Here is a 26,784-nt window from a genome sequence, read left to right on the forward strand (position 1 = left end):
TTTTGTTTTTAATGAATCTGTTTATTAAAAAATGGTAACAGGTAAGGTTTACAGTCTTTTTTTGTTTTGTTTTGCTTTTTGTCTTTTTTGAGACAGGGTTTCTCTGTATAGTTTTGGTGCCTGTCCTGGAGCTCTCTGTAGACCAGGCTGACCTCAAACTCACAGAGATCCGCCTGGCTCTGCCTCCCAAGTGCTGGGATTAAAGGCGTGTGTCACCACCCCTGGTGGATACAGTCTTCTGTTAGCAGCTATTTTAGTCTGGGCCAAGACCACCATGAAAAGACGGAAGGCACCCAGCAAACAGCCGTCCTCCGGAGTCAGGCCTCACTGCTCTCTGGCCCAGTGGATCTTGCCATCGTCCCCCAGACGCACAGCCCCGCTGGCCACCAGCTGGAGGGCTGCAGGGAAGATCTTATGTTCTGCCACTTTAACTCTTTCAGACAAGGTCGCAACGGTGTCGCCCCTCTTCACAGGGACGGCTTCTTGTAGGATGATCTGTCCCGCATCTACATCTTCCTGGAAGAGGAAGCAGATGTTTTCAAACCAGTGTTCTGCATCCAGACACAAGAGGCAAGTTTGGTAGGAAAGAACATACTCACAGCTACAAAGTGTACGGTACACCCGGTAACCATGACTCCAGCTTCCAGGACTTGCTCGTGAGCGTTGGAACCCTTGAAAGAAGGCAGCAAGGATGGGTGGATGTTGAGCATTTTCCCTAGAAAGCAAAAAGCAGTGGTCAGAAATTTTAGCTCTTGTTTATTCTGCTAAAGGAACAAGTGCTCGTCTCTGTTTACCTTAGAGACTCAGCTGGGGGAATTAGCCCACATTCGCACAGACTGACAACAGGATGCAGTCGGAGGAGCTTTTAAGGAAGAACGGGGTAAAGGCTGACGACTGAACTCAATCCCCAGGACCTACAGGGGAAGGAGAGCACCCGCTCCTATGAACTGCCCTCCAACCACCACAAGCAAGCCGAGGTGCCCTGACCACCCCATGCACACAAAGAAAGTAAATAAAGTGCAAAAAAAAAAGGATCAACAGACTGTAGACATTTATGCATTTTCAGCAACAATGCCTTCCTTGTTATCTTCTGTCTGTGCCTGACAGGAGAGCATGAATCTTTGCTTTTCCTTCTGTGGGACAAGGTATCAAACCAGGGCATGTACATGCCAGGCAGAACTAAACCCCAGCTACCGGCTTGTTTTTTCTTTAATTATTATTTTATTTTACAAGTGTTTTGCTTGCATGTTTGTCTGTGCACCATGAATGTGCCTGGTGCCTGAAGAGGCCAGAAGAGGGTGTTGGGTCCCCTGGAAATGGAGTTACAGATGGCTGTGAGCTGTCATGGAGCGGGGAATTTTACCCAGGTCCTCTGCAAGAGCAACAAGTGCCCCTAACCACGGAGAGGCCTCCAGCCTCCAGCTCTTGGATTTCAACCTGGCCTCAAACACACCCCATCAAGGCCGATCTCTGCCCAGCCCTCTCCCCGTCTTGGGACACCCAGGCTCCTTCTCCCTTCTCTCCCCTTCCTTCACTTGGCTTTTGAGAAGTGTGTCCTAACTGACCGGGCTGGCCTGGAACCTGCAGCCCTCCATCTTGGCCTCAGGACGCTCAGGTCACAGGGATGGACTGAGCATCACTTTTCCTCATCTCTAAACCTCTAACAAGGAACAGGGTCTTCCCGACACTTCTCTCACAGTGAAGCGGGCCTCGCAGTCACGGGTGATTAGTGAGAGCAGCCAGCAGCTCAGTGACCTGGTCTGTAACTCAGTCTGGGCCTCGACCGAAGCAGAGGGAACTAATACAGTCTACGGTAAAATCTTCCCTTCTGAGGATCGCCTGGGAAGCCGATCCCTCGCGTCCATTTTCAGCTGACCTCCCAATGGAATGTCAAACGGCATTTGCTTACCATCCCATTTTTTGACAAAAGGGCCAGAGAGAATCCTCATGAATCCCGCGAGACAGACTATGTCTACAGAGAACTCTTCCAGGACATGGTCAACAGCATTGTCAAATTCAATCCGACTTTTGTATAGTTTATGGTTAATTACCTGTAACAGGAAAAGAGAAATAACCTTCACAGAGACCACACTTCAGTGGTGAAGATGTACCCACTAGAGGGATAGTTGAGGAACGGGAAGGATGGAGAACAGCAGACCCAGCACCACCCCAAAAGGGAAGTTCCACGATTTCACAACCACATACAGGGCCCCATGAAAGCAGAGCATGCGTTTAAGTACAGTCTGCAGGGGCTGGTGGTGTGGCTCAGTGGTGCACCCGAGGCTCCGGGCTGAACAGCCAACAGCCAGGCGCAGCCCGCAGGAAAGCTGTTTTCCGCAGGAACTCACTCTGGTGGGAACGCCAGCCTTCTGGGCTTTGTCTAAGCCCGCGACCCCAGCCTTGTTGGAGATGACAACAACAATGTGTGTGGCGCTCTTTGGATCCCGGGTGCTGTCTATGAGTGCTTGGAGGTTCGATCCTGGAAACGGGAAAAATGAGCTCCCAGTCTGGAAGCCCAGGCCTCCTCACACTGCCCTCGCTCCTCAGGATGGCCTCTCTGCTTTATCACAAACCAGAGCTAAAATACACTCGAACGTACGATGACCCCGTAGAGCGACCATGGAACTGGGGCTAGAATCTGAAGGGATGCTCGGGGCCTAGCGAGTTTACTCACATTGTTCAGAGCAGTGCTCCCTCGGGAAAACAGTCAGAGCACGCCTAAATCCCTGCACCAGAATGGCCGCGGCCAGCTCAGTCTGGGTGACAGGGGTGTGGGGGGGTTCTAAAAGCAAACAACAGAGCCACGCCACAGCCATCTGACAGAGCACGATGCTCTTCTACCCAGGGCTCTCACTTTTGATAAAAGCAACTTCAGAATACTGCATCTGATTCTGAAAGACATACAGGAACTAAATACCAGGTTAGTAACATTTGCCATTTCTCACTTTTAAGAACATACTGGGGCTGGAGAGATGGCTCAGAGGTTAAGAGCACTGGCTGTTCTTCCAGAGGTCCTAAGTTCAATTCCCAGCAACCACATGGTGGCTCACAACCATCTGTAATGAGATCTGGCGCCCTCTTCTGACGTGCAGACATACATGCAGGCAGAACACTATATACATAATATATAAATAAATAAATAAATAAACAAATAAATAAATAAAAAGAGCATACTGAAACATAGGTAACATCTGTGTGAATGGCGGTGGAGGGAGAGCTCTACAGCTCTGTGGTAGGGAGAGGCCATGCCTTACCTGTTCCAGATATTAAGACAGCCACTCTTGCCTTCTTTTGGTGGGCAGGGAAATTACTTCTCTGGAAGCCATTTGTCATCTTTGACCCATTTATTTGCATGGTTTCGATCAGATTCTTGATTCTGACACGAGGGGAATCTTCAGTTCAATTATATGCATAAAAAAGTAAACAACAGCCATGAGTTAACAGGAATAACAGAAAACTATCATAAGAAAACTTGATTGTATTTTATTCTGAAAGTAAGGCATACAGGAACTAAAACACCAGGGTAACTAACATTACCATTTCTCCCTTTTAAGAACACACTGAAGGTGAACATACAGAATTACAGAAGAACACACCAGTGCACTGAGGCACAGCCATGTAAAATGCTGCCTGCCTATGTTCTCCACGGCCCCTCAACCCACTAGTGAGCCCTTCCCAGGGTGCTCTGACCCCTGGCTTCCTGGGAGGCCACGCGGGACTGAAATAAGCTGGTGTGAGGAAGGGAAGGCTTCTTCCTCCTGCAGTGTAAGCTGAAGGGTCTCACTGTCCAGCACGGGAAAACCTGCCTGAAAACAAGACCTGTGCCGCAGAGCAGAAAGGCAGACAGAAGCCAGGGAACAATCACTGTGACTATCACTGTTAGCTATCCGAATGACTATCTGCCACCCTGTGAAATGCTAGCACTTCTGACAGGGGCCTGACCAACACACAGGACCGGTCAGGGTGTTCGAGCTTAACCTCCAGGCAGAACTGGGAGGTGTCTGTGTAGTGACGTTATCCAGGGACAGAATCCTGGGCAGTGTAGCTGGGCATCAGCGAACACTCCCAGGAGACACACCTGGGTCAAGACAGATGCTTTGGCAACGGCTAAACTTAAAAGCCAACAAGGAGCTATTACCTTCAGGACATGCCACGACACTGCCTATCACCCAGGCTTCCTCCTGGCGCTGCCGAATGTCATGCAGAATCTGGTCTGCCTGGTCCTTAGACACCACCAGGGCAGCTCCAACCCCACAGTTGAAGGTTCTGGCCATTTCCTCTTCAGAGAGCTGTCCTTCCTGCTGTAACCACGAGAAGACCTTGGGGATCTTCCAGGTGCAAGCATCTCAAAATAAGCAAGAGTTGCCCGATTACTCTATTGTTCCATACAGAGAATACAAAAACAAGTCATAGCCAGACTCTGCTATTTTGTGTAGAGTAAAACTATCAATGGTCCTTTCAGATTAGTATTTTGTCAGTGCTGACACTTAGGAGGCAGGTTCTCTGTTTCCTTAACTTCCTGGCTCTTTAGAACCTCCCCATGGTCTAGATGTGCTAGTCACTGGTTCCCACAGGGACTGGGCATGCCGTCCTCTATAAATGTTTGGCTGGGTCTAGTATGATAAGCCGCACCCTAAACACCATGCAGAACTACTCAAAGGGCAGTTCTGCTAGAGAGAGCTTTCTGATAAATACCTGGTTCCTTTCATTTCTTCTAAAATTTAGGCTCTGAGCTGACTTTAGCTCCTCCTCTGTCACAAGCTGTACATCACAACTCTTACCGGGCGCATCAGGAAAGGCTTATTTATATACACAGGCACAGAATTCATCAGTAATGAAGTAACGTGGATAATTTTAGTGTACAGGTTATAAGATTTGATTTACAAAAACTACTGAGCCTTTAATCCCAGCACTCAGGAGGCAGAGCCAGGCAGATCTCTGTGAGTTCGAGGCCAGCCTGGTCTACAGAGTGAGATCCAGGACAGATACCAAAACTACACAGAGAAACTCTGTCTTGAAAAAACTAAACCAAACCAAACCACCCCCCCCAACCAAAAAAAAAAAAAAAAAAAAAAAAACTATACTGAATTTAGAATGTCTCTAAAGAAAGAGAATTTAGCTTTTGTCAGATTATTTTTGCCAACTAGACACAAGCTAGAGTGACCTGTGAAGAAACTCACAAGGGAGGAAACGCCCTTGCTTACAGGCAGGTCTGGGGGAGACTCTCTTAGTGATTGATGTGGGAGGACCGGGTCACCAAGGGTGGTGCCACGGCAGTGGGCAGGTGGTCCTCGGTAAAGTAAGAAAACAGGCTCAACTGGACTAGACATTGGTGGTGCAGGCCTTAATCCCAGCACCGGGAGGCCAAGGCAGGCAGATGAGCTCAAGGCCAGCCTGGTCTAGAGTGAGTTCTAGGACACCCAGGGCTACATAGAGGAACCCTGTCTCAAAAACAAACAAACAAAAAAACAAAAACAAAAAACCAACCAACCAAACAAAAAACAACCAACAACCAACTAACAAACGAAACACAGGCAGGCTGAGCAAGCCACGGGGAACAAGAGCCACGGGAACAAGCCAAGTAAGCACCATCCTCTGTGCTCTCTGGTTCAGTTACCATCTCCAGGTTCCTGCCTGGAGCTCCTGCCCTGACTACACAGTGATGGACTGTGAGACCTGAGAGTTGTTAAGGTGAAATAAATAAACCCTTCCGTCCCCAAGTTGTTTTTTTTTTGAGACGGGTTTCTCTGTCTAACAGTCCTGGCTGTCCGGTAACTCTCTTTGTAGATCAGACTGGCCTCGAACTCACAGACATCTGCCTACCTCTGCCTCCCGAGTACTGGGAGTAAAGCATGTGACATCACCACCTGGCTCAGTTTTTGTTTGTCTCATTCTATAGTCCTAGCTGACCTGAAACTCACTTATGTAGACAGGCTAGCCTTGAACTCCTGGAGCCCCATCTGCCTCCAGAGCACCTGGTCTGATGGAAGAGGGGTCAGATTCCCTGGAACTGGAGTTAGGGATGGTTGTGTGCAGCCATGTGGGTCCTCTGCAAGAGCAACAAGTGCTCTGAACTGCTGAGACGCCTCTCCAGCCCCCATTTGGTTTAATTCCACTATGAACTTGGAGAAGTCCAGAAGACTCAGCCATCACAAATGCTTACCATGACCCCCTCAATGGTCAAAAGTCAACAGCCATGTAAAATCAAACAGTAGTACATACATAAAATGGAATACTCCTCCATTAAAATGGTGCTACCATGAAAAGCAGATGTAGACAATACATTAAATAGGAAGTCAGAGTGCCAAGCTCTTAGTTCAGCAAAGAAGCGTTTATGAAGAGGGAAAAAGAAGGAAGCTGGGCACACTGGGGCACGCCTGTAATCCCCAGGGAAGCCGAGACAGAAAGCTTAAGGCCAGCCTGGACTACACAGTGAGACTGCCTGCAACTAAAACCATGAAAAAGGCTCTCAAGAATATGGCTATATGGGTTGAACATCCATACTTCAAAAATATGAAATTTTTTGAATGTCACCATGATGCTAAAGTGAAAAATGCCACACTTGACCTCATGTGATAGATCATAGTCAAAACACAATAGAATGCACTAAAAAAACATGGCAAGAGGCTATATACAGTGGCGTAGGCCTTAATCCCAGCATTCCAGCAGAGGGCAGGTTTCCATGAGTTCAAGGCCAGCCTGGTCTACAGGGAGAGAGTGTGTGTGTGTTCTAGGACAGCCAGGGCTGTAGAGAGAAACACCATATGTGCACTCACTATCCACAGTACATGTTTTTTCTTCTGTAAATCAGACAATTCCGTTGGTGAGCTCACCTAAATCTACTCCAAGCTTCTGAGGCAGGACTCGGGGGATGTTCTCCAGCAACCCCCCTCCAGTAATGTGAGCCAAGGCTTTGACATGGCCAGAACGGATGACAGGCAGCAGCGAACGGCTGTAGATCCTGGTTGGGGTTAGAAGCAGGTCCCCTGGGGATTGGAGGGATACAGACTTAGCCCACACATTCGAAACCCAAACCTAAAAACAGTTCTGAACTGGACGATGACTGGAAGGGGCCTTGCGTAGCACATGAGTTCTGGAATGTCACCCAGGCAGGAAAACGGCAGGTCAGTGGAGTCCTTCCATTTCAGGTACTCGGTTACCCCTGCGGTAGCTGCAGGAAGGACAGCAAGAGTTGGTTTACCTAGAGTCTGATCACCACAGCCATCAGGCGCTGGAGAGGAGTACTGGAGAGAAGACCTCTCCACAATCTTCCTCACAAGGCTAAAGCCGTTGCTGTGAAGCCCAGAGGAAGCTACTCCAACAACAACATCCCCTTCGGCGATCCTTTCCAGCTGAGGGAGTTTCTGGTCCCTCTCCATAGCGCCCACAGCAAACCCGGCAAGGTCATACTCGCCAGGGGGGTACATGTCGGGCATCTCCGCGGTCTCCCCACCTGGTGAGACAAGGACAAACTGTGATCCTCACGGATCTCAGACAGTGACAGACAAGTTACATTTAACACCGACAGCTGGTGTGTAGCTACATCCCATACTGCGTGCTGCTGACATCTACGGAGAGCACTAATGCATACAGTGATGAGGCCACACCTCTGCAGGCCTTCAAAAAGACGCCGACAGCCAATGCTCAGTTGGATTTAACAACGTGTCTACAGTAGTGTGAGTTCAGAAGAGCTTTCACAGGTTTGATTTTAAAAAAATGATTGATAGCTTATGTGGATGAGTGTTTCGCCTGCATGTATCATGTACGTGCCGGGTACCCATAGAGGACAGAGAAGACACTGGATCCCCTGGAACTGGAGTTACAGTGAACTGCCATGTGGGCTCTGGGAATCAAACCCAGGTCCTCTGGAAGAGCAGCAAGTGCTCTTAACTGCTGAGCCGTGTCTCCAGCCGCTTAGTTAGTTTTACAATCACTCCATCTTTCAGATAATAGCACAGAACTGCCCCACTCCATATATCCTCCCTCCCTCATGAGCACAGCGCTGTGTTCCCATCACATGAAGATAGAGGAGGAGGAGGCAGCAGACCCTCACGAGCACAGCGCTGTGTTCCCATCACATGAAGATAGAGAGGAGGGGGAGGCAGCAGACTCTCACGAGCACAGCACTGTGTTCCCATCACATGAAGATAGAGAGGAGGGGGAGGCAGCAGACCCTCACGAGCACAGCGCTGTGTTCCCATCACATGAAGATAGAGAGGAGGGGGAGGCAGCAGACTCTCACGAGCACAGCACTGTGTTCCCATCACATGAAGATAGAGAGGAGGGGGAGGCAGCAGACCCTCACGAGCACAGCGCTGTGTTCCCATCATATGAAGATAGAGAGGAGGGGGAGGCAGCAGACTCCAACTTAGAAACTGTATTGTAAAAATGTTTGAAATTAGCCAGGCTTAATGGTGCTTGCCTTTAGTCCCAGCACTCGGGAGGCAGAGGCAGGTGGACCTCTATAAGTTCCAGGACAGCCAGGCTGTTATACAGAGAAACCCTGTCTTGAAAAACAAAACAAATAAAACAAAAAAAAGTTGAATGGCAATTTTTGGTCTTGAGATCTGATTTGTCTATAGACATAGCAGTGAATGTTTCTATTGAGACAAGAGTCTTGCTATGTAGCCCAGGCTGGCTCAAACTCTCAGTAATATTGCTTCAGCCTCCGAGTGCCAGGATTGTAGGTATACACCACTACACCAACCCTGACATGTAACAGAAGAAATAGTTAAAACCCCTCCACCCGCGTATGTGGTTAAACTATGTCTATAAAACCCAGGTTACATTTTATTCTTTATGTCTCTTCTGAGGGGAACTATAGTTTAACATATGCAACTCTAGGAGACCATCTTCCCTGTTTTAGGCCCAGCTGGGAGGTGGACAGAGGAGGAAGATAGCCTGTCTGGCAGTTCAGGAGTATGGGACTGGGGACAGGGTCTAAGATGATCGCAAGTCGTTTTATCTACATTTCCTTTTCCTGTTTTGTGATCTAAAGTCTCCTCCGCGACGGCAATCCCATTAAGTTCTACATGACCGACAGGCAGTGGAGGACCCGTGGGTCAATGGATCATACCCAGGAGAGCACAGCCAGCTTGTCCACAAGCTTCAGCAATTCCAGCAACCACAGCTTCAGTCGTTTTGAGGTCAAGCTTTCCACAGGCAAAGTAGTCTAAGAAGAAGAGGGACTCTGCTCCTTGGGCTAGGATGTCGTTGACACACATGGCGACCAAATCCTGACCAATGGTGTCGTGCTTACCGCACAGCTGGGCAATCTGCAGAAAACAGACAAGCCCACCGGGGATCAGCGCCGCCTTCATCTCGTCAGCTCACCCAGAGATCAGCTCCCACCACTGCTGACTGGCTGCTCTCCGCTCAGAACACCTCAGACGAGGACAGGTTATGCAGCAACACCCCTTTCCTACTCCTCTTAACAACGGAACCCCAACACTGCTGTCTCAAAATGTGTGCCCGAGCTACACGGTAAAAATAAACGGTAAGCCGCCAGGGCTCTTTCCAGCGCATGCATGCTGTTAAGAAATGGCTACTTGATAAACATAAAAGTCATTTGAAAGACCAAGTCTCCTTTCTCTTTCACAAAGCCTTGAATCTCGAGTGTCTGATTACCTTCAGTTTAGTCCCAACACCATCTGTTCCAGAGGCCAGAAGAGGATCTTTGAAACCAGCTGCTTTCAAATCAAAAAGACCGGCAAAGCCTCCAAGGTCAACGCTGCAGCCTGTTGGACAGGAGACGAGTTACTTGTTGCATTTTAATCGATGAGTCCAACATGAATATTCCAACTCTCTTCCTGACAATGGCTAATATAAGAGCTACATTTGCTGAGAGTGGGAAAAGAGCCCACGTGCACACAAAACTGATCAAGAAGGCAGGAGATGATGTGCTTGGCTTAAGAATGACTTAAGAGGACATCTAGCAATAATTTGAAAAACTTTCCTCAGCTAAATGGAAGGCCCAAATCAATTCCCAATACCACTAATCTATCTGCCGAGTACAGGGTCTAAGTTACCTGGTCTGGAGGTGGCTTTTGCTAAAGGCTGAATTTTCTTAACCAGCATATTTCCGGCTGCAATGTCTACCCCAGATTCCTTGTAAGTCAGGCCCCTAAGGAAATGAAAATGAAAACTAAGATTTCACCTTAATGTCAGGGATAATTATTATTTGAGAGGGTCTCTCTATGTAGTTCAGGCTGTCCTGGAACTCAGAGATCTGCTTGCCTCTGCCTCTGCTGGGATTCAAGGCTTGCAACACCACACCCAGCAGGGACAAACATTTTTATTTCGAACAAAACAAACAACACACGTATGGGCTAGGGAAATAGCTCAGTGGATAAAGCACTTGCCATAGAAATGCTGGATGGATATGGCTGCCTGCCTATAACTCCATCCTGGGAAAGTGGAGATAGGGGATCACCAATCAAGCTGGCTGGAGACTAGCCAGACCAGGGAGCTGAGTTAGACTGACAGATCCTCTCTCAAAGGATAAGGGGGAAGAGTAGAGATGACTCTTGATATCAACCTCAGGCCTCCACATGTAGGTACACACTCACATATGGCCACACATGGGAACACACACACTCACACACACGAGTTTGTAAAGGAAAAAAAAATAGCAGAGGACATTTCACTTGGTTTTCATATCCAGTAAGTTGCTCAAAATGTTTTAAGTCAGGGCCTGTACCCCACAGATTTGGATATAAGTGTTCTAGAGCAGACACTAGGAACTGAAATGTGTATCTCATCCTTCCCAGTTGCCACACCTGGCTTGAATTTTTTTCTAAATTGTAGTAAAATACACAATTTGCCATCTTAGCCACTTTTAAGTGTACTGGTCAACTGAGTGGCACAATTTGGTACAGGATCACCACCTCCCATTTTTTTCTCACCTAGTAAAATGGAAACTTTGTGTATCTGTCCCACGGGAACTCTCCAGTCCTGACTCTCAGTTGCACACCACCATTCTATCTTTTTCTTCCGGAACAGCTTAACCTGGCCTCATACTCCCAATACTGCAGTCTCAGCCCCTCCAGTGCGGACATACAGACAAGGACCTTGCCTGGCCCCTTCTATTTTTAAATAGAGCGCTTTACATCATCTATTCTCCAGCCAACTTCAGTTGAGTAGGAATGAAATGCCAAACCAAATTAAAAAAAAAAAAAAATCCCCCCAAAGCAGGAGTGCTTCCTGCCCCACGGTGCCATCTATCAGTTCTCATGGCTCAGGGCCGGAGATACATGACCGATATGGCTTTATAAAAGCACAGGTCTGTCACGCAGAAGTCAAGGCTGTGAATGGCATTGTAAATTTATTAGTTCCCCCTTGAAAAATGAGAGATTGGCTTACTGGGATGCAGCGACAGATGCAGAAATGTTTTAAGACAAGCTGCTAGGGAACTTGAGGACTGCTAACCAGCTCAGTGCCTGCAGTCCAGGGTCACTCTCATACAGGACACAAAACCTACAGGTAACAGCTGGCATTGTGACTTCTCACTTTTTTCATCTTGAAGAACTCAGACTACAGTTAAGATTTAAGTGGCGGTGGTACACATCTTTAATCCCAGTACTGGGGGGGTGGAGGCAGAGGCAGGCGGATCTCTGAGTTCCAGGACAGCCAGGGCTACACAGAGAAACCCTGTCTCAGAAAGACCAAAATAAAAACAACCCAACCATCCAACCAACTAACCAACCAATCAACAGTAAGTTTCTTGCTGGGGATGATAGCAAGTTCTCTGTGACTTCCAGGCTAGCCAGGGTGTTGTGGTGCAACTTGGTTTAAAAAGACAAAACCAAATCAACCAACCAAACATAAAAACCAAACCAAATTTCAGTGTCTTAAGGTAGAGAATTTCTATGAGTTGGCACAGTATTTTAGTGTACTATATTACAGAAGGGTTTAAAAACCTGTCTTTCACTCATGCTATAATGTAAGCTAGTGCTAAAAATTATTATTATTATTTTTTTTGGATGGCCCAGTGGTTAGGAGTACTTGTTGCTCTTGCAGATGATCTGGGTTTGGTTCCTGGCACCCACATGGTGGCTCACAGCCATCCCTGAGCCCAGTTCCATGGGACCTAATGCCCTCTTTGATCTCCGAGGGCACATGTGGTGCAAATGCATACACTCAGGCAAAACACTCACACCATACACATACACCCCACACACTCACTGAAAAACTAAATAAAAGCAATGTGATACTATGTGATATTTAAAAAAAAAAATCAAAACACTCATGTGGCAACCAGATTTATTTATTTCATAAGGAAATATCTGTTAATAAATGAATCAGTAATTAAAAACACATTCAAGTAATAGCTAAAGGACAAACCAGGATCCGTGACTCAAGCTCAAGAATGTTTAACTACACAATGACTCACGGGTTAAGTCTCCATCACTGCAATCTTGACAAACTGTCAAAGATAAGCTATTGCCAAGAAGAGTTTCCCATTTACTCAACTATTGCTTTGATCAGTGATCAGTTTTTTGGGGGGGTGGGGGTGGGGGGCAGACATGTAAAGCCTTACTATAGAATGGCCTCAATTTTGAGATGCCCTTCTTGTCTCAGCCTTTAATAGTTAAGATTCCAACAAAATACAAACCAAGATCCAGTCAGCTCCACAGACTACAGGATGACGGCGTAGGGCCAGGAGAACTTCCTCCAGAGCCACGCAGGCCAGTTCTGAACCTTGCCCGACTGTCTCCCAGGGAACTTTTACCTGGGCCGCTGCAGGAAGGCCACAGCACGGAAGCCAATGTCCTTCCTATAAACTGCTCCCTCAAACTTTATAGCAGCGAGGCCTTTCCTGGCTTCTTCAAGGGCTGACACCAGATTTTCCTGGACGGCTGTTACCGTGAGGACTCTGCCCCCGCTGGTCACTACTTTGCCATCTTTAAGAGCAGTGCCCGCATGGAATACCTGGAGTCCTAAAGCCTGGGCCTCAGGAAACCCTGTAAAAAGCAGAGTGAACAAAGCGGTTGTTTGTTTGTTGAGACAGGGGCTTCACTATGTAGACCAGGCTAGCCTCGAACTCAGTGATCTGCCTGCCTCTGCCTTCCAAGTCCCAGGACTAAAGGCGTACACCATCATGCCCTGCAACAAAGGTATGAAATAACCTTCATCCTGTGCTGTGGTCCTATTTTAAAAACTCCAGTTTCTGGGCAATGAGAAAAAAACAGAACAAAGCCTTAGTTCCAATGGGGCAGGCATAGTTAAAGTTTCTTCACAAGAGGTTTGAAGATGAGAACGAGACTGTTTGTAACATGTGAAACAGCCAGTTCTAACACAGCCCTCTCTCACCGGCAGTCTCCCCCCCGCCCTCCCCAGAGCAGCTGTGGTAATGTTAGCCAAGGTTTCTCTGAGCGTTCTGACAGCACAAACTTTACGGCCGCTCGTTTGTCCAATACTGCTTGACTGGAATCACTGTTACACTTCTCAGGGGAGATTTCATCAATACAAAGGCTCTTGGCTCAACCTCATTTCTCTGTTCTCTTGTTCACAAGCAAACAATTCCTGACATTGAGGTTGCAAGATGATAGACTTCTTGCTTATTTTTCTGGGCAAGAGAATAAATAAAGTTCTTGAAACAAACACATAAACGCTACGCTACAGGATGCCAGGGACCACAGAGGTCTTTGGCCACAAAGCATGACTTGTCTGGCGCCTCAATCTCATTTCTACACAGACTAATGCCATTCAAGCAGCTACCTCCTGACCTGTTAAAAACGGGGCAAGGGGAGAAACTGGCCCTTTCAGACTTGGAATTCTGCCACAGAAACCGTGACCCCGCACGCGGCGGTACTCTAAGGGCCAAACCGCATGAAGCAGAGCTCATGTCCTCAAAAGCTGACTCATGCCAACGTTCTCTCTCACAGCCACTACCACCCTGGCTCTGGGAAGGTGGAAGTGCAAGGCTGCAGCGGGGTTACTCCGGAAACCTGACTGGGTTACTCACGTTTCCTGGTGCAGGAAAGGAAATAAACGGCAGTTCTTTACATACACTAGGCTTTGGGGTCAAGAATCTCTCCAGGGTCCGATGGTTTTAGACCGGTAGGAGGAAAAGGTGCTCGCTGCTCATTCACACGGAAGGAGCCTGCTGTACCACCAGTCACGGTTCCACTGTAACCCAACCTCTTAGCCACTATTCATTCACCTGTGATCTCCACACCCTTGGTATAGGCTCCAGGATACCCTTTACTGGCCATGACAACAGTTATGGCAGTATGGTTTTCTAGCCAAACAGGCAGAGATGTATTCAGCAGGCCATCTAAGGTGGACTGAATCACTTCATAAAGGTCACTTTTAAGAAGTGGGAGGATTACCTGGAAGAACAGAATCAATATGGTAGATGAGATGAAGTTTAATAGCCCTCCCTTTATTTATTTCTTCCACTTTATTCACTGGGATAGCAACCAAAATGTTCCCCAAAGCAATTATTTCAAGACTGATAAACTGTGAGAACAAAACAATGCTTTCCTTCTAAAAATTATTATTATTATTATTATTATTATTATTATTATTATTATTAAAGACAGAGTCTTTCTCTGTAGCCTAGGCCATCCTTGAACTCAGAGATCTATCTGCCTCTGCCTCTAAGTATTGGGATTACAGACACATACCACCATACCAGGGAGTATTTTATTTATTGTTACCCACTTGGCATTCTGGATCACCAAAACGGCAATTAAACTCCAAAACTTTTGGGCCATCTTTGGTCAGCATGATACCAGCATAGAGAATTCCTTTATTAAAAAGAGAGAGAGAGAGAGAGAGAGAGAGAGAGAGAGAGAGAGAGAGAGAAGAGAGAGAGAAACAGGAAGTCTGTAATGATGTAATGACAACATTGCATTATAACTATAACACCTAGACTATGAACTGTTTTTTTGAGACAAAGTCTCACATATCTCAGGTTGAACTTGAACTCATTTTGTAGTTGAGGACAGTCTTGAACTTCTGATCCTCCTGCCTCCATATCCCAGGTACTGGGATTACAGGTGTGCCCCACCATATCCAAGTGTATGGTCCTAGAGATAGAACCCAGCCAGGGCTTCATGTAGGCCAGGCAGGTGTTCTACCAACCAAACCATGACCCTCCCCGCCACGTCCTAGACTGTCTATAAGCTTCTAATACTAACCATTTTAATAAAGTTGTAGAAAGAGAACAAGGTCCCAGGCAAAGCAGAACATTCCTATATAACGATCCTTGCCAGCCTGCTTACCTGTGTAAGGCACACCTTCCTGCTGCATGCCATCTACGGTTCTCTGAAGAATAGTGTTTTTAATTTTCAGTAACAAATCTTTAGGAACCTGGGGAACACACAGAAACATTGAAATGTAATTTTTTTTCTAAAAAAAAAAAAAAAAAAAAAAATTGTTTCAGGCTGGGTATGGAGGTGTACTCCTTTAATCCTAACTCCTGGGAGGCAAAGGAAGGTAGATAGTGAGTTTGAGACCAGCCTGGCCTACACAGAGTTCCTCGCCAGCCAGGGCCACAGAGAGACAAAACAGAACACCCTCACAATGGCCCTTATCTTACAAAACAGGAAAGAACTCTAAGAGAGAAATGTTTCCTACTCAAGGACACATTTGTGGCCAACGCTGGTGTCTGTCTATTCCACTTTTCCTGGCGACTTCACCACACACATCAGAACACTAAGGCTCTGAGCCCAGTAAATGGTGTCAAGGACAGAAGGACAGGCCCCTCACTTCCTCTCAGTGTACCAGTGGCGATCGCCAGTCCACCTCACTAGGGCTGAAAAATATGCACCTTCAAGTACCTCACTTAAAGCTTCCTCAGACATAAGGCTAAAATGAAGAGTTCTCTCCCCTCCTCATGCTCCTCAGTGTATTCTTCTAGTATAGACCATGCAAATTTTAAGCCTACATATTTATGCATATGTGGAAATTATGCATATGTGGAAATGCAATTGTGGAAAATAGGCTTACAGACTCAAAAGTCACTATTACTGAAACCTATAAAAAGATGCTTTGCCTTTTTTCAAGATAGGGTCCCACTATGTAGCCCAGGCTGTCCTAGAACAAATAAAAATGATTTCTAGAGAGCTAATCAATTCTATTTCAATAATGGAGATTTCTTTTCTCCTTTTTTTTTTTTTTTTTTTTTTTTTGAGACAGGGATTCTTTGTGTAGCCTTGGCTGTCCTTGAACCGAGAGGTCCTTCAGTCTCTGCCTCCTGGGTGCTGGGATTAAAGGCGTGCAGCACATCTGGCTAATGCAGATTTTGTTACACAAAACTACCCAGAAATTGGGACTATCGCCTGCCAGTCTGAAGTAGAGAGAGCACAATTATGGCTTGTCCTGGATCTCAACTCATTACATATACATATCTGCTTTATGTGCTGGGCCCTGGATCCCGAGAGGAAGAGAATAACTTTAGGTCTCACGAGATTAAAATACGAGTGTACACAAGCTGGGAGAGGATATAGTCAGTCCTCATCGTAGTTCCTGTTTCTTAGATTGGCTGTTAGTTCCTCAAAGCCTTTCAGAAGCGGTTATTAGAGACCCAAAGAGGTGACTTCCCATTTGAAAGACAGCCAGACTGCTGATTAGTGATAGTATACAGTACCTGAGGTGTTGGGCAATAGGCTCCCATCCCCCCTGTGTTGGGGCCCTGATCTCCATCCAGCAATCGTTTGTGATCCTGTGCTGGGGGCATTGGGGCCACTGTCTTCCCATCAGTGAAACACAGACACTGTGGAGAAAACAGATTAGTCAGGAAGTCAAGCAGGACTCTTCTTAGAGGAAAAGTTTCTGTTTCTGAAGAAAACTTGAATAATAATAATTCCAAGTTACATGGCAGGAACCAGATCTTGGATATCCAACTAGTAAAGGAGCTGTCATTGCAGCTGCCTAGGGACAGACTGGGCTTCTATCTGGGACAAATACCCACCTTCCTACTGTTGAGACCGCCAGGCACTCATGCTGTATATACGGTGATGCTATTCCAGCACTTACTGTGTAGTAAGCTCTATGTGAAACAGAGACCATGAATGTATAGAACCCCCACAGTGTGACTTACATCCAGGTGTCCCCACTAATGTCTAGGGCAGTGGTTCTCAACAAGTGACCCCTGGGATGACAGGATGCGAGTGTTGGCGGTGGCGAGTCAATCGACTTTTTCACAGGGGTCTCCTAAGACCACCGGAAAACACAGATATTTACAGTACAACTCCTAACAGTAGAAAATTACAATCATGAAGTAGCAATGAAAATAACTTTTTGGTCGGGGGTCACCACAACATGAGGAACTGTATTAAGGGGTCACAGCATTAGGAGGGTTGAGGACCACTGGTCTAGGGGATGATTAAAAGAGAACACACGTTTTCTCATCTGAATCTTAAGAGTGTGCAAATCCTGTTTTCAACTGCTGGGCTCCTGTTCTCAGGGGACACTAACAGAGAATGGAGTGTGTTTGGGCGTGGTAAAGGCAAAGGGACGGCTGTACGTACAGACACTTCTTCCCCATCCAGAAACTCTTCCACGACAACCGTTTCTCCAGCTGCTCCAAAAGACTTTTCCTGTCGTAGTTAAAGATAAAGGGCTTTGTAAATCCTAAAGCACACAAGCACTGGAACTTCTTCCCGAAGACCTAACATGTGAATTTCCCGGGTCTATGGTTTGGCAGCAGGCAGAGCTCACATTTCTGACTTTCCTGATCATTATTTGATCTTTATTCCTGTATGACCATGTAGGTTTTGTCTATAAAATTAAACAAAACCACGGATGTGAAGATAGAATTCTCTAAGAGGTTACGTCGTAATCATTGATATGGATTATGAAGAAATAGTGTGTCCATCAACCACTCTGCTTTTGTTAACACTTGGAACACAGAGGACAAATGCCTTTGTTCTCATGGATGCGTGGAGTTATCTGTAAATCCCATGGGTCAAAGACTCTCTGCCTTCCACTAAGTTAGAACTTACTTCAAAAGAATGAGCCATGGTTTAGGAATTGGCACAGCTCTGTACTAGCCATTTTCTAGAAATGGACGACCCACACAGTACAAGGAAAAGCAACGTTCCAGTGTGTTTGGGACATTTGGGGGCCACTTTGTAAACTTGCAGTATTTCTTCACATACACAGAGAACAAACCTTTCGGAAGCATCCACCTACTTGCATGATCTCCTGCACGGCTCTGCAGGCCTCCTCTTTGCTCTTTGCTACAATCACCCCTTTGCCAGCAGCAAGGCCACTGGCCTTCACAACCAAAGCAGGAAAGTTGGCGCTGTGAAGACAGGGCAGCTTTGATCATACAACAAGATCCTCACAATGCAAGCATTTAAACTGTTTGGTGATTTGTAATAGTATGTTTCAGCAAAATTAAAATGCACACAGACAAAATATTACTCCAGTATCATTTCAGGTACTTCTCGTCAAGATTTTTTTTCTCATATATTTCTTTATAATTTTGATCATACAGCACGTACAACTTTTTTTCACATATAGTGAGGTCAAATAAGCAATACTCTTTAAAAAATTAAGCAGATTTGTAGAGCAGACATGAAATAATCTGTAAGATACAAAGCAGAGAATCTCACTTAAGTCAAAGATACTGCCTCATGAGACGAACACAGGCAGATAGATATCCACAGACCATTTCCAGAAACACACAAAGCAATGGAGTGCGATTGGAAATCTGGAAGGAAGTTTAACCAAAGTAACACAGCCATCACTGACCCAAGGCATCTGGCTACTAGGATATTAACAGTATTCAGTGCTTAAGAAACCCCGTGTGATGAAGAATGAGTAAAGAATGAGCCTGGGCCAGCGAGGTGGCTGACCTGAGTTCGATCCCTAGAACCCACATGGTGGTAGGAGAGAACTCACTCCTACAAGTTGTCTGCCGGTTCTATGGATGTGACAAGTCACACACACACAATAAGTAAGTGGTTAAAAAAAGAACCTGACCCCACTGAAAGGAAAACATGCTGAGTGGCAGGGTAAAGAGGGGGAGAGGCAATCACAGACTTCTCAGAGGTTTCTACATGTGGAGAGAAGGATACTTAATAGAGCCATGTTCAATTCCCAGCACCTACATGGCAGCTCAGAATTGTCTGTTAACTCCAATTCCAGGGCATCTAAGCCCTCCTCCCGCCTTGGACACCAGGCCATCCATGCAGGTGAAACCACCCATACACATAAAATAGTAAAATCTAAAACAAAAAAAAAAAAAAAAAAATTTAAAAATCTAGGTACTCACACCTATTATCCCAGCACGTGGGAAGCTAAAGACTTGTTGTGATAACATGTCACTGTGCTTGTCAGCTGCAGGACAGTATGTATTTCCTCTCGGAGATTACTCAGTAGTGAAGACAGTAACATAATCTACAAGATTATTTACAGGAAACGTACAGAATTCTAAGTTTTTGTTTTCCTTTTGGTTTGAGACCCGGACCATGTACCCCAGGCTGGCTTTGAACTGATCCTTCCGCTTCCTTCTGTTTCCAAGTGCTGGAGAATCCCATCTTATTGTGGTGTTGAAAAGGAAACTTTTATTGAGAGTTACCTTTTCCATAACTAATTCAATATAAACCGTGAAAGCCTCAGAACTGAACTCTGTGTTTCCTTTTTATCTTTGTCTTTTTGATGTTCCTCTAAACCCTATAAGCCTGGCTGTCCTCAAACTCAAGAGATTCACCTGCCTCTGCCTCTGCCTCCTGCGATTAGAGGTGTGTACCAGCACTGGTCAGCTTAAACAATGTATTTTCAGAATGAAAGTGACTTTATAGTCACATACATTAAGAAGCACCTGTCTTCAGAGGTTATCTTCCACCCACCTCATAATGAAGCTGCAGGCATCTTCAGGTGTGGTGAATGCTTTCCACTGTGCAGTCGGGATTCCATGTCGGTCCATAAACTCTTTGGCAAACTTTTTACTGGACTCTAACTGAGCTGCTTGGGCTGTGGGGCCAAAGCATCGTACTCCTGCTCGGGTCAGGTCCCCAACAATCCCTACAGAAGCAAACAGAAATCTAAGTGACCCACGATCTGCCTAGGGATTTTCACTGAATATGAATTATGATTAGATTAAATCTACGGTTAGTCAAGGGGCAGTCGAACTGGTAGTTAGCTTAAGTTTTCCATGTTGTCTTTTATTTATTAGCAGATAATTACTAAGAGGTGATTCTAGGCATACAAAAAGAGCTGCGCAATGTAGCACCTTAGTTCCAGCTGAGAGGAGGGGGTAGGAGCCCACAAACTGTAGATCAACTTGGGCACTATAAGTAGACCTCATCCCAAAACAAATACTCAGACAAACAAACAAACAACCTAGCAAAAGTAAATTGTTCTATGTGACTATCTCGATTTATCCTACTGAATACACACATCACTAAAGACACTAGAACAGAGCAGAAAAAAGACACAATTTCATCCTTGTTTCATTTTACTATTGAAGGCTTGGGGGTGGGGGAGACCCAAAACCTGGAACCCACCAGCTTTCAGGGGCTGAAAGAGCCTCTTCTAATGTGTTATTATGAATCCCCACCCAGGAACTGGACTAAATGATCTCTAAACTTCTGCTGGTACTGAGTGTGTCATAACAAAGAGAAATGAACTTCACCTGCAGCCAGAGGGGCCTCTGGCCCAACAACCACGAATTCAATCTTTTCATCTTTGCAGAACTGAGCAAGGGCAGTGTGATCATCAATGGAGACAGCTGTGGACAGAAAACATAAACCCACACATGTGCAAAAATATCTTCGGTTAACCAAATAAACTAAGTACTATCCTTAGTAAGGTAATTAAAACTAAGGTAATTGCTGGCTTTGCTTTTGTGGGTACAGTTAGTAATTTTCACCATGAGAAATTCCCAATAGTGTATTAGGTTAAACGAAGCTCAGTAGCCTATTATCACTGTGGCCAGTTAAGTGACTCCGCAGCATCAGTAATGTGACTGTCCTTGTCACCAGTGTTGGTTACACAGTAAACAGACAAACCCACAGAATGTACTCAGAAACTCTTCTTCCATAAACACACATAAAATGCTCCTAACTCTACGTTAGGCACCTGCTGCTACCTTTTCAATCACAGTGGTTAGGAAGGCTTAAAATACATACCTTATGCTCATCACACAGATAGAATTCACGTTACCATTTTAAATAGCAGCCCACCTTATTAAAGGTCCTGTGCGAGCTATCACTCACTGTCAACACATACTAACCACCAACCCCACTTTGAGACACACTTACCAGCATTTGCGATCTTTCCAGAACAGGCAGTGCCTGCATTTCCTGGGGCAACCAACACTTGTTTGACATGATGAGACTGTGCAAGTTTCCAGGCCAGGGTATGCTCCCTCCCTCCACTGCCAATCACGAGAACTCGGGCTGCCATTGCTTCCTGCGAAGCAGGAATTCAGAAGCAAAAGGAGACCTGTAGGAAGAAAGCCATGACTGACATTTTGGATAGCACCATTTTTCTTTTCTGGTGGTGATTATTTTGTGAACTTTCCTGCGTGCCGCCAGTGGTTTGCCTGCATGTCTGTGTACCACAGGTGTAGCTGGCGTCCATGGCGGCCAGAAGAGGTTCTCGGATCCACTGGTACTGCTATTTTGGTGGTTGTCTGTGTCTGTGTCTGCTGGTGACTGAACCTCAGTTCCCTGGAAGAGCAGCAAGTGCTGGGAACGCGCCATCTCCTCAGTCATTCTTCTGGTGTTTTTGAGAAAGTCATATTATGTTGCTCAGGCTAACCTCACACTCATGGCAAACCTTCTGTCTCAGCCATCTTCCAAGTGTTGGAATTACAGGCAGGTACTACCACACCCAGCTATAGAAATCTTAATTTATAAACGGGATTTTAACACAAGCATTTGTTTTTATACAAGTGATATTTTCATCCAGAGGTTCATTATTTAGAAATTGGGACTTATGGCAGGCATGGCGGTGCACACCTTTAATCCCAGGGCTTAGGAGGCAGAGGCAGTCAGGTCTCTGTTGCAGGCCAGCCAGGGATACACAGTAAGACTGGGCCTCGATGAATAAAACATGAGCTAGAGATGGCCCAGGCTGCTCTTCCAGAGGACCTGGGTTCAATTCCTAGTGTCTACATGGCGGCTAACAACCGTCTGTAATTCCAGAGGCCTAGGGGCCCTGACTCCTTTCACTGGCCTCCTTGAGCACAAGGTTCACATGTGGTAAACAAGCATACAAGAAAATACTTATATACACTAAAGCAAAGACAAAAAACCAACCAACCAAACAAAAAAACACATCAAAACCTGGAGGCTAGAACTGGAAAGAAATGATAAGCCTTAGTCACGATAAAAGGCCGTGAAAATGGGGTAGGCATGCTTGTAGTTCAGTTAAGTTGCCGGGCGGTGGTGGCGCACGCCTTTAATCCCAGCACTCGGGAGGCAGAGCCAGGTGGATCTCTGTGAGTTCGAGGCCAGCCTGGGCTACCAAGTGAGTTCCAGGAAAAGCGCAAAGCTACACAGAGAAACCCTGTCTCGAAAAACCAAAAAAAAAAAAAAAAAAAAGAGTTTCAGTTAAGTTGAGAATGGTAGCTCAGCTCCGGGTCGGCTCTGAGCACCCTCCAAGCTTCACGTGCTGCATTTAATCCATATTGTGAGGTAGTAGAGAGCAGAAATAATGTAGCGATGGTATTTAGAGACTGAGCCTCTGGGGACTGACGAGGTTCAGATAAGGGCACTAGGGTGGAGCACCCACGATTAAACTGGAGGTTTTTGTTTGGTTTTAAGACAGGGTCTCACCATGGAGTTCTGGCTGGCCTAGAACTCAGATATATTGCTATGTCTGCCTCTGGAGTGAGTCCTAAGATTTTTTCTTTTTATTTTATTTTTTAAATAAGTGGGACAGAGACCAAACAGAAATGCACACATGCATGCCATGTATCTCCTGCCATAGGATGCTCTATCATTGATGCTAGAAAGAAGGGGCCCCTTGATTGCGCACCTCCAGAACTATAAGCCTAAACAAACTTTTTTTCTTTGTAACTTACCCAGTCTGTAATATTATGACAACAAAAACAACAAAACTCTAGCCAACCAATAAAAATAAATAAATTTAAAAAACAACTCTATACTAATACAGCGCCTTATCTGAGAAATAATCCATAAACAGTCTTCTTTTGGGAGATCTGATAATCATTAAGCCTTAGCAGGAAAATGGATTTTGATATCTGCTTACTTGTTTAGGAGATGGAGACCTGCTACTTTGCCTACACTGGACCCGAACTCCTGGGCTCAAGAGATTTTCTTGCCTCAGCATTTCAAGTAGCCGAGACAATAGGCATGTGCTGCTACATCCAGTGTTGATGTTTTAAATTTAAAACATCAATAATTTAAACCTTGGCGTGGTATAGAGAACAGGTATTAACAGTACACATTTTTTTTTTTTCTGTCAAGGGCCAGGAAATAAATATATTTGAGAGCTATCTGTGTAGTGTCCAAACTCTGAGGCAGAACTTGAATAAAGCATGAAGGTGCAGCACATCGATGGGTGAGTGTTTGTCATCCAGAAAGACTATTGATGTAAACAGCTGGCACAGGTTACTGGCCTTAATTAGTGCTCTAAACAATGGGGGCCGTAGGGGTTCATAACAAAATAAGCACAAGTGTGTTTCTATACAATCTCGTTAGCATGGACACTGCAACTTGAACTCCATATGCACTAAAGCCATTTCTTTTCTTCTTTCTTGGCTTTTCGAGACAGGGTTTCTCTGTGACAGCTCTGGCGGTCCTGGAACTTGATTTGTAGACCAGGCTGGCCTTGAACTCATTGATCAGCCTGTCTCTGCCTCCCAAGCATCCAAGCATGTGGTATTACCACCCAGTGCACTAATACTGTTTCTCTTTCCACATTTTTTTTTTTTTTTTGGTAAGACAGGGTCTTTTCTGTCACAAGTGGGGACCACCACGCCTGGCTTCTCCCACCGTTTTTTGTTTGGTGGCTGTACAAAAACAAGTGATAAAATCATCTGTATGTCATCCCTAGCTTGCAAGTGTGGCGATATAGTGTGTACCCCAATAAAGCTTGCCAGAGGATCAGAGGACAGAGTGAGCCACTAGATTAGACATAGAGGCCAGGCAGTGGTGGCACACACCTTAATCCTATCACTTGGGAGGCAGAGAGATCCATCTGAATCTCTGTGAGTGCAAGGCCACGCTGGAAAGGGAGCCAGGCAGTGGTGGCACACATCTTTAATCCCAGTACTTGGAAGCACACACGTCTTAAATCCCAGGAAGTGACAGCAGGGCGGGAGAAAGGTGTATAAGGCGTGAGGAAACAGGAACTAAAGCAGTTCAGCTGAGATCCTTCCGGGTGAGGACTCAGGTTTTCAGTCAGTAGATTTGTGAAGATGGCAAGGTAAGGTTGGCTATGGCTTTCTCTGCTTCTCTGATCCACAAGGCACACTTTATTAGGGTACACAATATTTATTCACCACATGCAGGCTTATGATATAAGAGTTTATGGGATACCCTGGATTGGAAATCTGTTAGAGAAGCCAAAATCAAATCCTAACATATCTCACTTGACTACTGGCATTTGCTTACGTTTAGCTGTTAAGAATGAACTGAGGTAACATTAAAATATTGTATATTACAAAGTACCCAGAAATAGGAAACGCTAATTTGTTATATCACTTTGCTTACTTAAACTGATACCTTAGGAATAGAGACAACTTACCAAGTCATTGGATAAACTGGAGCAACAATAACAAAGACAGAATGTAGTTTAGAAATAAAGTTATTGCTCGGAATAAAGCCTTGTGTTCAATTTCTAGCACCAAATGTGGTGTGTGCAAAGGAGTTATCAAGACATTTACCTAAGCAGAAGATGGGTTACAGGAAAAAGGAAACTGTCATTTGTAACTTTTAAATTGATCCTTTAGTTTGGGATTACACATTTAGAGAAAATCAAACATGCTGGTAAGTGGCTCATCAGTTAAGAGCACTTAGTGCTGTTGCAGAGTGCGGGGCTTAATCTTGATCACCACGCAGTGGCTCACAAACACCCTAACTCTGGTTCCAGAGACGGAACGCCTTCTTCCGGTTTCCTTGGGGGCATTGCAGCCACGTGGGGCACATAGATGCCTGCAACGGAAAGACTTCAACACATACAACAAGGCTTTTAGTTCAATTCTGTGTGTCATTTGCTTAGAAATAGCCGAAGCCAATAGATCTGACAGGGTTTCTCTGTGTAGTTTTGGTACCTGTCCTAAAACTCATTTTGTAGATCTGCCTGGCTCTGCCTCCCGAGTGCTGGGATTAAAGGCGTGCGCCACCACGGCCTGGCGCCAATAGATCTTTATATATACTTTGAGTAAGAGCAGCAGCGCAAGAACACAATTTTATTTACTACTCAGAATCAGTGAAACAGCAGTACTGGTCAGGAGAGTGCTCCGGAATGAAAGGACTTTACTACCTGGGAGACCTGGACAGACTTTTCTTTCTTGGGCGTCAGTTAATTAGTAGGCAACTTACGGGTAAAAACATTCCCAAAGTATTGTCGAAGGCAGTGGTGGCGCACGCCTTAAATCCCAGCACTCGGGAGGCAAAGGCAGGTGGATAGATGTCTGTGAGTTCGAGGCCAGCCTGGGCTACAGAGTGAGTTCCAGGAAAGGCGCAAAGCTACACAGAGAAACCCTGTCTCGAAAAACCAACAAAACAAAAAAAGTAGAAACCAAACACGAAAGTGGTGCAGCTAGACCGTTAGTGACAATGATAAAAACCCATCGATGTACAGGGTCTGTCTTAAAAGGCAAAGATAGACAAAAAAAACCCGGACCGGGTCTCAGAATCGGAAAGTCGGACAAGGCCGACCTCGGTCAACGCCGTGCACAGCGCGTGACCCTTCTCAACCCGCGAAAACCGGTCTCAGCAGTACCACGAGCCGCTGAGGTGAAGCCCACCAGCCCGAGCACACGCGCGGTCCACGCACCGTCTTAAAAACAGAGGGGGTTCACGCACCTGCAAAAGCCGCGCCACGCTGCTCCAGCAAACGCACCCGCCGGAAGTCGGCCCGGGGAATTCGGCGCGCGCCGGCCCCCGCCCCCGCCCCCGGCGGGCTCCGCTGCCCATTGGCGGAGCCGGCTGGGTCCCCGCCCGCGAGGCGAGCCGTGGGGGTTCCTCCCGCCCTAGGGTGCGGTCGGAGCCTTGCTGCCCGGCCGGGCTGCTCATCCCCGGTAGCACGCTGCCTGCCAGCTGACACTTGTCAGGGCTGCCGCGGGAGGCCTCCCCGTCCGTCCCCGGAGCCTCCTGCACTGGGGGGGCGGGCAGAGCCAGGGCTGCCGACGCGCGGCCGGGGCGGACCGTGCGGCTAGTGCTGGGCGCCCTGTGCAGATCGCGGGTCCCCCAGGCGCCCCCAGCCTCCGCTAACAATAACGTGAGGCCGGTCATAGGAGGGAACCGGACAGAATGGGAGTTGCTCCGGCCCGCGTCAACCGTGGGGACACGGGCTGAGCATCTCTCCCTCATGCACGCCTTCCCGGTGATCAAAGTAAACTTGGCGCCTGCCACCAACGCGTTCGAGCTCCGTGCCAGACCCCTCCCCCTTGGTGGCTGTTGTTTTTTTTTTTTTTTTCATTGTCCCCCCCCCCTTGCTTCACGGCCTCTAATCTCGAGCATTATCTACTCGCTAGGGAAAGCCTCTTAAAAAAGTCCCCGCAGGCTGAGGGGAGCAGCAGCCGAAGCGGGGCACGGTCGTCTCGGGAGCGACTTCTCCTGTAATGGCGCCTGCGTCAAACACTAACATGGCGGACCCGTTGGTGCGCGGCGCAAACGTCAGCACCTC

At 46.5% G+C, this 26,784-nt stretch overlaps 1 protein-coding gene across 1 annotated transcript; it reads right to left on the reverse strand.

The window, feature by feature from the left end:
• Gart (phosphoribosylglycinamide formyltransferase, phosphoribosylglycinamide synthetase, phosphoribosylaminoimidazole synthetase) lies at window positions 1-26,092 on the reverse strand. Its single transcript, XM_006983551.4, has 22 exons — window positions 25,962-26,092; window positions 21,222-21,405; window positions 20,594-20,689; window positions 19,809-19,983; window positions 18,145-18,256; window positions 17,481-17,549; window positions 16,598-16,723; window positions 15,231-15,318; window positions 14,668-14,753; window positions 14,165-14,333; window positions 12,731-12,962; window positions 10,029-10,123; window positions 9,628-9,737; window positions 9,077-9,275; window positions 7,202-7,453; window positions 6,834-6,986; window positions 4,139-4,345; window positions 3,255-3,392; window positions 2,349-2,479; window positions 1,910-2,051; window positions 600-715; window positions 1-516 (listed from the first exon to the last, which is right to left on the reverse strand). The coding sequence occupies exons 2-22, from the start codon at window positions 21,364-21,366 to the stop codon at window positions 325-327; spliced, it is 3,033 nt and encodes a 1,010-aa protein (XP_006983613.1). The 5' UTR covers window positions 21,367-21,405; window positions 25,962-26,092; the 3' UTR covers window positions 1-324.
• Window positions 26,093-26,784: the final 692 nt, after the last annotated feature.

The sequence above is a fragment of the Peromyscus maniculatus genome, chromosome 12 (genome assembly GCF_049852395.1).
Source record: "Peromyscus maniculatus bairdii isolate BWxNUB_F1_BW_parent chromosome 12, HU_Pman_BW_mat_3.1, whole genome shotgun sequence".
Taxonomy (NCBI): domain Eukaryota; kingdom Metazoa; phylum Chordata; class Mammalia; order Rodentia; family Cricetidae; genus Peromyscus; species Peromyscus maniculatus.